Below are 12642 nucleotides of genomic sequence, written 5' to 3' on the forward strand. Positions count from 1 at the left end.
TCAAGGAACATCTGTTGGCACCTGCTGATCAGACATGAGTGGAGCTCAAGGGAACTAGAGATGAATAAGGAACTTGGGGTCTGGTGGGGTGTTGTGTTAACTATATGTATATTCCATTGTGCTGAGAACCGAGAGAAGATTATGAAAGACAGTGTGGTGAGGATGGAAGAAAAGGGATCTTGAGAGAAATCAGAAAAAACTTCAGAAAGGAAGTGAGGACTGAGCCAGGGCTGGAAGCCAAGAAGGTCGGGAAGGGAAGAGGTGAGGAAAGGCAGCCACACCGAGGCAACAGCATATGGAGGCACAGAAGCCAGGAGAGAGTGTAGTAGGTGCGGGGAGCCAAAAGCGTGCTGGAGGAAGAGAACCTGGCTTGGAATGGGCTGTGAGCTTCCAATAAATGTCCGGGGTAAGTCAGAATGAATAGTTCAATGGCAAATAATTTCCAGCAAGTCTTGAGTATGCTCTAGGCACTTTGCACGCACTAGGGATTTAGTGGTGAACGACAAAAGTTCAGCCCCAGGGAGCTGTCGGTCCGCGTGATGCGAAGGACTACACAAAATCCTGGCTGTCAGGATTGATGCCAGTGTAGACCGAGCAAGTACTGCAGGTGCCTGGTGAAAAGTCACAACGCAGGGAGGCTGGTCCTTCCCCGAACCTCACTTCCAAGTTTGGGGAAATCAAGGGCAGAGAGAGCTCATTTCCTTTGATTTTACAGGATTAAAAATGCAAAATAGAGGCTGGGGATATGGCTCAGTTGGTAGAGTGCTTGCCTAGCATGCACAAGTCCCTGGGTTCGGTTCAATCCCCAGCAACACACACACACACACACACACACACACACAAAGCAAAATATATTTAGATCTTTGCTGTATGCCAACTGCTGCACTACTGTATGTGAACTCTAATTACGGCAATCTCATGAGGCAGGCACCATCTTTCCGTTTCACAGGTGAGAACGACGAGGCCCAAGGTCACACGCTAGTAAGCAGCAGCGCCCAAACCCGGACCCGCGCTCGGAACCCCCACCCCAGCGGGAAAGGTCGCGGCCTTCACACTGGGTTCCAGTCTCGCGCGATTTTGGCATCTCACTCGCTCTCTTGGAGCCTCGGTATTTCCGTCAGTGAAATGTGGCCAAGGGACCCAACCCTCAGCTCCTGCTCGCTCAGGCGCAGTCTGGAGCGCAGCTCGCGGATCGTTTTGACCAGGGGCGAGTCCAGAGGCGGAGGCCGACCCGTCTCCATGACAACCCAGCCAGCTACCGTCTCGCGGCCCAGTGGCGGGCGTCACTTCCGGGTCGTCTACTTCCGGGTCCCAGCACAGGCCGCGGCCACGGTCCCTCGGGTTCCCAGGCGGGGTTCCTCGGGTTCTACGCTCGCTCTCGGGTCTGCTCCTGCCGCCGACGCCGTCTGTAGTCTCTGCCGGCAGCGGGCAGCGACCTGTCCCCGGCCCAGCGCGCAGCCGCAGTCCAGCCTCGCCGCGGTCCCGCCTCCGCGGGGCGTCCCTTCCGGGCCGAGTGTTTCCGGGTCGCCGCTGGCCCCCGGGTCCTGATCTCGGTTCCCGCAGCCTGCCGGAGCGGCGAGAGCCCAGCCTGCCTGGCCCCGGCGGCGGCCGCGCCCCGCTGCTTCCCTCGGCGGCGCTCAGGGGTGAGTGGGGGCGGCCGCGGGTGGAAACTGCCTCCGGGCTTCCCCGCGCCGAGGGACCGGCGGCCCGGGAGCGGGGTCCCCGCGCGGCCCGCCCCGCGGCCGGCGCGCCCGCGCTTGGCGCCCGCGGAACCCCCGGCCCGTCCTCGCGGTCGCGGTACCCGGGGCTGCCGCGCAGGCCTCTGTGACCGGCCGAGGGCGCTTGGGGCAACCCAGGAGGAACACCCCCTCTCGGCGACCCGGCAGGCTGGAGGACTCCGGATCCCGCCGTGGGCAGGGGCCTCGCGGGGTCCCCCACTCAGGATCTGGCGCGGACGTGGGTTTGCACGCCCTGCGTGACCTTGCATAACGCACTTCTCTGGAGCCTCAGTTGTCCCGTGTGTTAAGTGGAACGAACCTGCTCGCCAGGGATGAACGAGAGAATGCAGGTGCAGCCCGGCCTCAGGCATACAGCAGGCGTTCCCTAGCGATGGTCCTGTTCCTCTGTTAACAAGCCCGCGCGGGCCTGGGGGTGTGCCCCGGGGGAAGGGCGCTCGCTTGGCATTCGCAGAGCCCTGGATCTGTCCCCAGCACCACAAACAGCAGACCGTGGGGGAGGGCCTGGTTGTGAGGCAGGGTGTTCTGCAAAACTGATGCGGCCTCAGAGGCGGTAGGAATCGAACCCAGTATAGCTGTCGCCAGGTTCCGTTCCCTTCAGAGAGGGGACATGGTTTACTTCAGAGCCCCTTTGAGAGAGGTAGCTGTCAGGAGGGAAGCCCCCTTTTAGCTCTACTGGGTTTATATTCAGAGGCCTGGGAATATCCATCCTCTGTTGGAACATCTCTGGAGGGCAGGCAGTAGGGGTGTGGGAACCTTCTGGCGTTTCGCAGCCAGGGATGTGTCTCCGGAGCCTCCTGCTTGGAATAGTGCATGGAGGTGGGGGAGGGAGGGGTGAAACTGCTTTCCCCTGCTCCTGTGTGCAGGCCCAACCTAGGCCAGGGATGGGTAAACCTGTGGATTGGGCCGGTGCTGGGACCAAAATAGCTCTGCCTGTGCAGGGAGGGGGCCCTTCAGATGCTGCTCTGGGAGTGTTTCTGCTTGAATGGTCAGCTGAGGTAAAGCCAAGCTAATGCTTTGCTACCTAGAACCATTTCAGTTCCTCGCAATGGAACTTTAAACAGACAGCGCTTTCCCAAAGATCCTCATTAGAAAACCCACCTCCCTGGCTGTGCAATAGCTGTCTCTTCATTGCTTTGCTTCACAAAGGGTACCCTCGATTGGGGGTGCAGGAGGTGTCACTCAGGGCTGTTGGCTCTTTGTTGGGATAGTCACAGAGCCCTTTCCCCCACTCCCCGCTAGCCTGGCACAGCTTGGTGTTCCAGTCCTTGGGTTGCTTAGAGAAATTACCAGCTCCTGTCACTGGGCTGTCTTGGTCTCTGTAACCAGGCTGTTTTTGCAGGGAGCATATTTTTTGTTGTTCTTGCAGAGTGCTTGGAATAAATTGCTGGCTCTGTGCTCAGAAAAGACACCAGCTATGATCAGCCACAAGGCAGCCTGTATTCTCAGAAAATGTATTCAGCAAGGATGACGTAACTGCTTCACTGGCCGGTCTCCGGCCAGCCTCTTTCCCTAGCCCTGGAGCTTACCTCAGAGAGAGATTTGCGGCTCTCCCAACCCCATTCTGTGTGGGAAGATGGAATTTTGCTACTATAGGAATTTTTAGAACTCGACTCTGCTCAGCCTGCCGTGGGGAGTTTTGCCTGAGCCAAGCCTTGCAGGAAGAGCTGTCCAGCAGTTGCAGCAGGGCCACTTGGCCGAGACACAGGCTTGTTTGACTTAGGATCAGCTCCTGGATCCATTTCTTCCTAACCTTATCACTTAGGAAAATGAGTTGGTCCTCTGAGCCTGTTTCTCTTTAATGTTGGGGTTGTCATGTGAATTTCATATATTAGTCATGTACTTATTTATTTTTGCAGTGCTGGGGATTGAACCCAGGGCCTTACACAAGCTAGGCAGGTGCTCTACCACTGAGCCACATTCCCAGCACAGTTTCATTGATTTTTGAGGAACAGTTAATAGGGGAGTCCTCACATCAATCCCTTGGAAGTGAGATGAGCAGAAGAGAACCAGGCTCTGTAGGGCCTCCTCCCCACCTGAGTTCGGATTCTGGCATTGACCCTTTCGTGCTCTGTTGGTTGTGGGGGGGACCTGATGGCTGAGCCTTGGTTTTCTGGAGTCATTGTGAGGGAGATGCATTTAAAGTAGAAAGCCTAGTTAGTGCTTGGCACATAGTAGAACCTCACTAATTGTTGTTTGTTTGTTTTTTCTCTTTCCTAATTATTATTATTATTATTATTATTATTTGTATCAGGGATTGTATCAGGGGCACTTAACCACAGAGCCACATCCACATCCCTTTTTTATATTTTATTTATTTAGAGACAGGGTCTTGATGAGTTGCTTATGGCCTTGCTGCTGAGGCTGGCTTTGAATTTGTGATCCTCCTGCCTCATCCTCCCAAGCTGCTGGGATGCTGGGATCATAGACATGTGCCACCTTACCCAGCTCCGTAATTATCTTTTAGCATTTGTTTTCTTTCACCTTTTACCTCCCCTAGCTAGGCTGGTTCAAGAGCCTTCTTAGATGGGTTTCCCATCTGTGTTTTTAGAATTTAGAGTATAAGTTGGACCATGTGCATCCTTTTTCCTTCTTTACACTAGCAGCAAACAAGGGTGTGGCTGTGTGATCACCAAGCAGCAGGTGCTCAACTGGAGAGCTGAGCTCGAGATGGCCGACTTGGTCAAAGGTCAGCTTCTGTGGGCTCAGGGCTGACTTCATTGGAGCAAAGTCACAGCAATATTTAGGAGGGGGCTTGATGTCCACCTTTTTCTTTTCTTTTCTTTTTTTTTTTTTTTTTAAACAGTGCTAGGGATGGAACCCAGGACCTTATGCATGGTAGGGAGGTGCTATACCCCTGATCCATATCTCCAGCCCCTTGATATCCTTTTAATGTATTTTTTAAAATTTCTATTTGGTATTTGATAAGGACCTAGTTGCTGAGGCTGGCCTTGAATTTGCAATCCTCCTGCCTCAGTCTCCCAAGTCACTGGGATTATAGGAGTGTGTTACCATGCCCACTAGTTGTAGATGGACTGCATGCTTTTATTTTGCTTACTTATTTATTTTTAAATACTTTTTCCGTTGTAGATGGACATAAAAATAAAAAAATAAATAAATAAAATAAAGGTATTATGTGGTGCTGGGGATCGAACCTAGTGCCTCACACATGCTAGGCAAGTGCTCTACCACTGAGCCACACCCCAGCCCTGATATCCTTTTTAAATGGTTCTCAACTGTACCCCCCCAAAAAAAAAAAAAAAAAAAAAACCACAGTTCCTGGGACCAGAGGCAGATTGGAATCTTTTCTTAGACAAATTAAAAACAGTAAATGCAAATGTCATTTCTTAGGTGTCTTCTCTTGGGATAGAATAATTTTTATTTTTCAAGAGTGCATAGGTACTTTGATTCTGGACGCTGAGTTCTTCTAGCTAGAACTCGGGGCAAGATGTGGGTTTGATTTCTGGCCTCTTCCCTCCCTCTCCCCCCTGCCCCCGTGTCCAGCCATGGGCCTGGCGGAGGTGGGCACTGTGCAGAGAGCTGTCAGATGTGGGATTATGGAGTGGCCAAGGAGCATGGCGTCGGGCCAGAAGGCCAGGCCTGGAGTCATGGGTTCACCTCTGCTGGCCTTGAGCTGCTTGTGTCATGTCCTGCCATCTTTTGGAGCCCATTCTTCTCTCTTCTGTTGCCCTGTCAGAATTCTTGGGGGTACTAACAAGAAAATAAAGGGGCAGAGTCACAGTAGTGCACATCCTTTCTTCATTCATTTCTCTTGTTTTACCAAGGCCCGTTGCGTGCCAGGGTCTGCCAGCACTGTGGTGGGTAACAGCCATGGTCCTTGCCTCTGTGGAGCTTGCCAGGCAGTGGGGGAGGTGAAGAGACGAGGTAGTAAATGAACAAATAGAGTTGATCATTTCAGACTGTCGCATGACAGGGACTGGGAAGGTGGGATTTCCTTGAGAGGAGGGGCAGGGAGGGCCTCGAGGGGTGACATTTGAGCTGAGACCTGAACGGTGAGGTAGCCAGCTATGGGAAGATTCAAAGAGAGCACACAGAAGGAGGTCCTGAGACAGAGGAGAGCAGATGGAGATCCGTGTGGATGGAGCTTGGGGAGAGGGAGGCTGTGTGGCAGGTGAGCCGGAGCGTGATCACAGGGCACCTTCGACCCCCGTCAGGAGCCAGAAGTTCATCTGCCTCCTGTGCTCCCAGGCTTGTCTCTGCCTGTGGCACTGGAGTCTTTGGGCAAGGCAGTGGGCAGGAGAAGATGGCCTCTCTGTGTCCCTCGTTTTACCACACACTGCACCTCTCACCCTACTGTTAATACCCCAGGAGTCTCCCCAAAACTGAAGTTCGACGGTGGCACATTGAGATGACCTTGATAGTTGCCTGGCTCCATGGCCTTCAGGACCCGCTGTGGGACTCCACGGCTCTGTCCAATTGGGTTACTTACAGCTTTCTCCCCAGTCTCTCGCCACCTCACGGCCAGTCCGTGGTATCCAGGAGCACATGTTCTGCCTGGGCTGTGTGGAGGTGACCTTACGAGCAAGATGGTCATGGTCCTGCACTCATGGAACTTCTGGTCAGAAAGGAGAGTGTGGAGTTGCAGTCACCGCCCCGTTGAAGAGGTTCGCCCTCTATCTTGCCTTCTGGAGGAAGTTGGCCTCTTGGGGGCAAAGCCCCTTCCCAGAGCAGGAGCAGCAGTCGAGGGCCTCCTTGGAGCTGGCGCTCTGTGAAGAGCTTCCTGTGCTGCTCATGTAGGTTGCTCACACTAACCTTGGACTCAGAGGTTGAGTGATTCACGGAATGACCTGGAGCAGCCCCAGGTTTCCCGCCCAGGCAGCCTGGCTCTGACTCCATGTTTGGGATAAGTCCAGTTTGCCCCCAGAAGTGTGGCAACAAGAGCATTGCTGGGTATGTACTGCTCTGTTGACCAGTGGTGGAGCAGTTAGCACGACCCTGTGCATGCTGTGTCCTGGCTCAGTACAGCCGTTGGCTCCCAACAGGGTGCTGTAATCGCCTGATTTTTGTTGGTGGGGGTACCAGGCACTGAACCCCAGGGGCTTAACTGCTGAGCCACAACCCCCAATCCTTTTTATTTATGTTGAGACAGGGTCTCACTAAGGTGCTTAGGGCTTTGCTAAGTTGCTGAGGCTGCCCTGGAACTCGCAGTTCTCCTGCCTCAGCCTCCTGAGCTACTGGCCCAGAGTGCGCCACAGCTGGCTAAATAGGAGCCTATGTGCTCCTATTTAGCCTGGGGTCCGGCCTGGGTGTGCCTGCAGCTCCACCCCGCCACTGCCCCGCTGCTGCCTGGCCAGCCTCCTTTGTGCCCAGCGCCTTCCTGCCTCGGAGAGCAGGGTGTGCTGGAGCAGGGCCTGGACTCGAGCGCATTGCTGGTTCTGATCCAAGTCCTGCTTCCAGGAGTCCGCAGCCCTGGGCGAGTGTCCTGCCATCTGACCTCTGCTCGCCCCATGCTTCCGTCACCCACCTCAGCCGCTGCCCCCTTGTCCTTCAGGGGGCTGTCGCTGCTTCAGGGGCTCTCCTGAACTCCCCGCCCCTGCAGGTCCAGGGAGGGCTGCCTCCACTTGCCTTAGCCTCTGCTCCAGCATACTCCTCAGAGGTGTCCTGCGAGCTCAGCAGAGGCCAGGGCTGTGTCTGTCCTCTTTACTGTCACTTTGTATCTAGTACCTGCAAATGTGCTGACTGAACTAGCAGATAGGGACCCAGATCTCCTGGTGCCCAGGGAAGCCCAAGCCACTCATGGTGGTTTTTGGTTTTGTTTTGCTTAACCACTGAGCCATGTCTCCAGCCCTTTTTATGTTTTATTTTGAGACAGGGTCTCGCTAAGTTGCTGAGGTTGGCTTGGAACTTGTGGTCCTTCTGCTGAAGCCTCCCAAGCCACTGGGATGACAGGTGTGCATCACCTGCCCAGCCAACTTGTGGTGTTTGGCCTCGGTGGTTGGAAGGTGGCACATGGACTGTTTCAAGGAGTGATCTGCTGCTTGCTCCTCCCCTTCCAGAGTGCTCCCTGGTCCCGGCCGGCAGCATGGCAGTGCTTTTAGTGACGCCCCTGCGTCCAGCCCAGAAGCCATGGAGGAGATAAGGTAGCCCCTGAGCCGATGGGGAGGCCTAGCTCAATGGATACAAAATACAAAGATGACTTGTTTCGCAAGTACGTGCAGTTCCACGAGAGCAAAGTGGACACCACCCCCAGCAAGCCTCGGCCTGGCAGTGATGAGCACCTGCGGGTGGCGGCCTCGACCCTGCTCAGCCTGCACAAGGTGGATCCCTTTTATCGATTCCGGCTGATCCAGTTCTACGAGGTGGTGGAGAGCTCCCTGCGTGCGCTCAGCTCCTCCAGCCTGCGGGCCCTGCACTGCGCCTTCAGCCTGCTGGAGACCGTGGCCATCAACCTCTTCCTCTACCCGTGGAAGAAGGAGTTCCGCAGCATCAAGGTGAGGCCAGGGCCGGGGGCTGCACTGCCTTCTTTCTTCTTGTGCCTTCCAGAGGGCCAGTGTCCCTGGGGCCCCTGCCCCCCACCCCTGCTCTCAGAGCCCCCGGTTTCAAGCAGGCTGAGAGCTGGTTTGGACTCAGTGGTCCCAGTGGTGGTGGGGCAGAGAGTGTGGCAGGGAGGGCACTGGAGGGCACCAGGTCAGGCAGTTAAGACTGCTATGCTCTTCAGAGCTTCGTAGAAAAGCCAGGAGGGAATGCTCTCGGTGCTGACGCGACTTTCTGCCTAGAGCTAAATCCCCTCTCTCCACCCATGTTTGTCTTGGCTTCTTGTCATGTGGACCATGTCTTTGTACCCTGCAGAGAAAGCGAGTGGCCTGGTTCTTGCACAAGCTGAGCGCTGGCCGGCAGCAGCCTCTGCCTCCGCAGGGGAGCGGGAGTCCCGCTTCCCACTGCCCCTCGCCCACCTCAGGCCTGAGCCTTCGCTGCTCTGCGGTCTCTGGTCTCTGGGTGCCTCTGAGCAACACCCGCCTCTTTTCTCTTCCTCCTCCCTAGACCTACACAGGCCCTTTTGTCTACTACGTCAAGTCGACGCTGCTGGAAGAGGACGTCCAGGCCATCCTGAGCTACCTGGGGTACGTGCCCGAGCTGGGGGCTGCATACAGGCTCAAGGAACTTGTGGAGACCCTGCAGGTGAAGATGGTCTCCTTCGAGCTCTTTCTGGCCAAGGTTGAGTGCGAGCAGATGCTGGAGATCCACTCGCAGGTGAAGGACAAGGGCTACTCCGAGCTGGACGTGGTGCGTGAGCGCAAGAGCAGCACGGAGGACGTGCGTGGCTGCTCGGATGCGCTGCGGCGGCGGGCTGAGGGCAGGGAGCACCTGACCACGTCCATGGCCCGTGTGGCCCTCCAGAAGTCCGCCAGCGAGCGGGCAGCCAAGGACTACTGCAAGCCCCGTGTGACCAAGCCGTCCAGGTCAGTGGACGCCTATGACAGCTACCGCGAGAGCAGGAAGCCACCCCCAAAGGCCTCGCTGAGCTTGCGGAGGGAGCCTGTGGTCACAGACCTGGGGGACGGCCTGGAGGACGAGATCATCCGCCCATCCCCCTCACTCCTGACCATGTCCAGCTCCCCCCACGGCAGTCCAGACGACCTTCCACCCACCTCCCCCAACAATGGCCTCGGTCTGCTGCGCAGCACGTACTTCTCCGCTCAGGATGACGTGGATCTGTACACGGACTCGGAACCCAGGGCCACCTACCGCAGGCAGGACGCTCTGCGACAGGATGTGTGGCTGGTCAGAAATGATGCCCACCCCCTCTACCACAAGCGCTCACCCCCCGCCAAAGAGTCCGCCCTCTCCAAGTGCCAAAACTGCGGCCTGTCCTGCAGCTCCTCCCTCTGCCAGCGCTGCGACAGCCTGCTCGTCTGTCCTCCGGCCTCCAAGCCCAGCGCCTTCCCCAGCAAGGCCTCTGCCCACGATATGTCTTTGCGGGAGAAGTATGCAAGCCAGACTCAGGGCCTCGACCGGTTGCCACCCCTCCACTCGAAGCCCAAGCCCTCCTCCACCGCCACCTCCCGCTGCGGCTTCTGCAACCGCCCAGGTGCCACCAATACCTGCACCCAGTGTTCAAAAGTCTCCTGCGACACCTGCCTCAGCGCCTACCATTACGACCCCTGCTGCAAAAAGAATGAGCTGCACAAGTTCATGCCCAACAACCAGCTGAACTACAAGTCCACGCAGTTCTCCCATCTCGTGTACAGATAGACCCCCTGCACTTCCCCCTACAAGGGCTACACCACTGACCTTCCGGTTCCTGGTGAAGAAGTGCGAGGCTGCTCAGAGCAGAGCTGTTGCACTTGACTCCCTGGGTGGTGGGACCAGCCGGCTTCCCGCCTGAGCGCTCACTTAGGACTCATTGCAGCTGATGGCTGCTTTGTCGTCTGCAAGGGAGAGGGTGACGCTTCCGTTCAGGTTCCTTTTGGCTGATCACTCCCTGTTCAGCTGGGTTCTGGTTTTGTTTTTCCTTTCAAGAGGGTTTCTGTCCTGGGACTGCCCCGCCCACTGCGAAGCCAGCTTGGACTGGGAAAGACCCTTCGGATCACGTCCAAGTGTCCACTTGAAGCAGCGAGCTAGAGGCCTGTTGGCTTGTGAAATGAGCCCTCCTGCCACACTGGGCCTCTCCTGATGGCTCACGCCGTTGGCCATCCTGCTCCCAAGTACAAGGATCCCCAGCCAGAGCCCTACTCCCTGGCTCCCTGCCTCCGCAGGTGTCCAAGGAAAGCCAAGTCCAGTATTAGCTGAACTTCCTCTTGTTGCCAGCGCAGCTCAGTCCCGTGGTGTTTGTGAACATCACCCCACACGTTGGAATGCGGGCTTCCCATGGCAGGGCAGGCTCCTCCCCTTTCTGTTGTTTGCACACATCCCTCTGACTGTACTGTAAATAGATATTTTTGAGATTTATTTTTAAATAAATATTCAACTTGCTATGTGTTTCAAAGCGGTTAAAAATTGATTATGTAGCTATTTATAAAAATGCCCTGGGTTCTTTAGTCTTCCAAGGAGGCCTCGGGCCCTTTTCTCTGTGTCCTCCACTCACTGGGGTGGAATGGCGAGTTGTGGCAAGGGAGGGACAGAGACGATGTCCCTTTTTCTGGAGTTGGTGGAGGGCCACTGTCTTCCCTACAGTACACGCTATACACCTACCTCCAGTTGCACTTAGGGGGTGAGCACTGGCGCTGGGGTCCACTCCTGTAGACTGCAGGGCAGTCAGGATGATTCAGGGACCTCAGCCTTTGCTGTCCCCTGTACTTGGCCCTGCTGAGTGACCTCACACTCCAAAGTTCTCAAGTCGCATTTAGAAGGAAAGTCACTTGGGTTTCCTGTCACCCATCCATCTCGGTCCTCTTCACAAGTGTCCAGGACTCACCTGCAACATTTGCGATCTTTTTGCACTATAAGTGGGCAGGAGTCGGCGTTGCCCACCAGACGGCCGCCAGCCTCAGCCGCACCTGCGCATAGCCACGCCCGAAGGCCCCTCGACTCCACGTGGGAATCACCGACCTCGGGATTTTCCTTTTGGGGGTGCAAAGCAGGAGTAGGGCAAGAATTTGAAAATAGATCACTTTTGTGAACCAATAATATATTTTTAGCCATAAGTATTTGTGATGTGCCCACTTAAGGGATTTATGTGCAGTGGGTTTTTCTGGGAGAAAGAGGTATTCAGCTCTTGAGCAGGGTTTAAATCTGGCTGAATCTTGAGGCCACTGTGAATTTGCCGACGTTCTTCCAACTCTGTGGAGTGATTTTAAGGTTTTCCAATCTTCTCTGGCTGTTTTTACACACCTGGTAGATCACATGTAGATACGCAATGTGTACATAAAGCTGAGTTTCCACCCCCTGATCCCGAGACCAGCAGAGCTGGGGGTTCATCTTGATGTTCTTCCTTTTCACATTTCAGAACTGGCAATGCTTGGCCCACTCCTGAGAGCTCTAGTTTTCCGTTTCCAGATTGTTCCAGCATTACAGTAACTTAGCCAACCGTGATGCCACGTAATTTACAGTGGACAGAAGCAGGTGTGACCAGGTGTCCTAGGAAGACAAAGTCCAATGTCCCTACCATCACGGAACTACTGTGCTCAGAGACTGGAATAGGAAATACTGTAACCGTGCTCCTTCTTGGTGTGTACCTTACTGTATGAGGTTGCTGTGATTGAGATAAATATATGCTAATTCAAAAAATGCAGATGTCTTACATTTGATTTCTACCAAGTGTTGAAATGTTGAGAGATGATTTTAAAAAATAATAAAGTATCTTCCATTGTTAAATGAAGTGTGGGTTTCTTTTTCTTTTTCTTTTTTTTTTTTTTTTTTTTTTTTTACCTGTGTGCTCCCCACTTGGAAGTGTGGGCTGCTCTGGTTCAGTTCTTTAATGACAGGACTAAAATTTTTCCGCTCCATGAAGCTGACAAGTAAAGTCAGCAGTGGAGTGAGGCGCCTGTCTGCTGAGACTGTCCACGTGGGATGTTGCCACAGCCTGTGGGGCTGAGGGCTGAGGGCGGAACTCGGAGTAGAATGCTCACTTAGAACATGAGGCTCTGGGTTCCATCTCCAGACCTGGGGGGGAAACCCGAAAGAAAGAGAATCCCAGTTATTCTGTGAGATAAGTTCTGTTGGGGCTGGGGATATGGCTCCGTTGCTAGAGTGCTTGCCTAGCATGCCCAAGGCCCTGGGTTCAATCCCCAGCCCCACCAGAAACAAACAGGAAGACAGGGCATGATTGAGCCACGCCTTCCCAGGACACGACTCTTGTACTCCAAGACTAAGGCGTACAGGTGGTGGCTGGTGCATTACGTAACATGGAAGGACATTGTTTAAAAGTTCCATTTTTACTTTCCATCCATTTAATTTCTGCGAGGAGGAGTCAGTGTGATGCTGCCTTTGTTATGTTGGCTTTTGC

At 54.8% G+C, this 12642-nt stretch overlaps 1 protein-coding gene across 3 annotated transcripts; it reads left to right on the forward strand.

Annotated features, from left to right (window-relative positions):
- The first annotated feature begins 1535 nt into the window (after positions 1-1535).
- On the forward strand, positions 1536-11967 carry Spata2 (spermatogenesis associated 2). Of its 3 annotated transcripts, XM_076851959.2 has the most exons (4): positions 1536-1643; positions 7570-7646; positions 7754-8188; positions 8739-11967. In XM_076851959.2, the coding sequence occupies exons 3-4, from the start codon at positions 7853-7855 to the stop codon at positions 9948-9950; spliced, it is 1548 nt and encodes a 515-aa protein (XP_076708074.1). In that variant the 5' UTR covers positions 1536-1643; positions 7570-7646; positions 7754-7852; the 3' UTR covers positions 9951-11967. The 3 variants fall into 3 exon arrangements, with proteins under 3 accessions (XP_076708074.1, XP_076708073.1, XP_076708072.1); XM_076851958.2 differs by lacking the exon at positions 7570-7646; XM_076851957.2 differs by lacking the exon at positions 1536-1643 and having other exon boundaries at positions 2693-8188.
- Positions 11968-12642: the final 675 nt, after the last annotated feature.

The sequence above is a fragment of the Callospermophilus lateralis genome, chromosome 3, assembly GCF_048772815.1.
Source record: "Callospermophilus lateralis isolate mCalLat2 chromosome 3, mCalLat2.hap1, whole genome shotgun sequence".
NCBI classification, from domain to species: Eukaryota; Metazoa; Chordata; class Mammalia; order Rodentia; family Sciuridae; genus Callospermophilus; species Callospermophilus lateralis.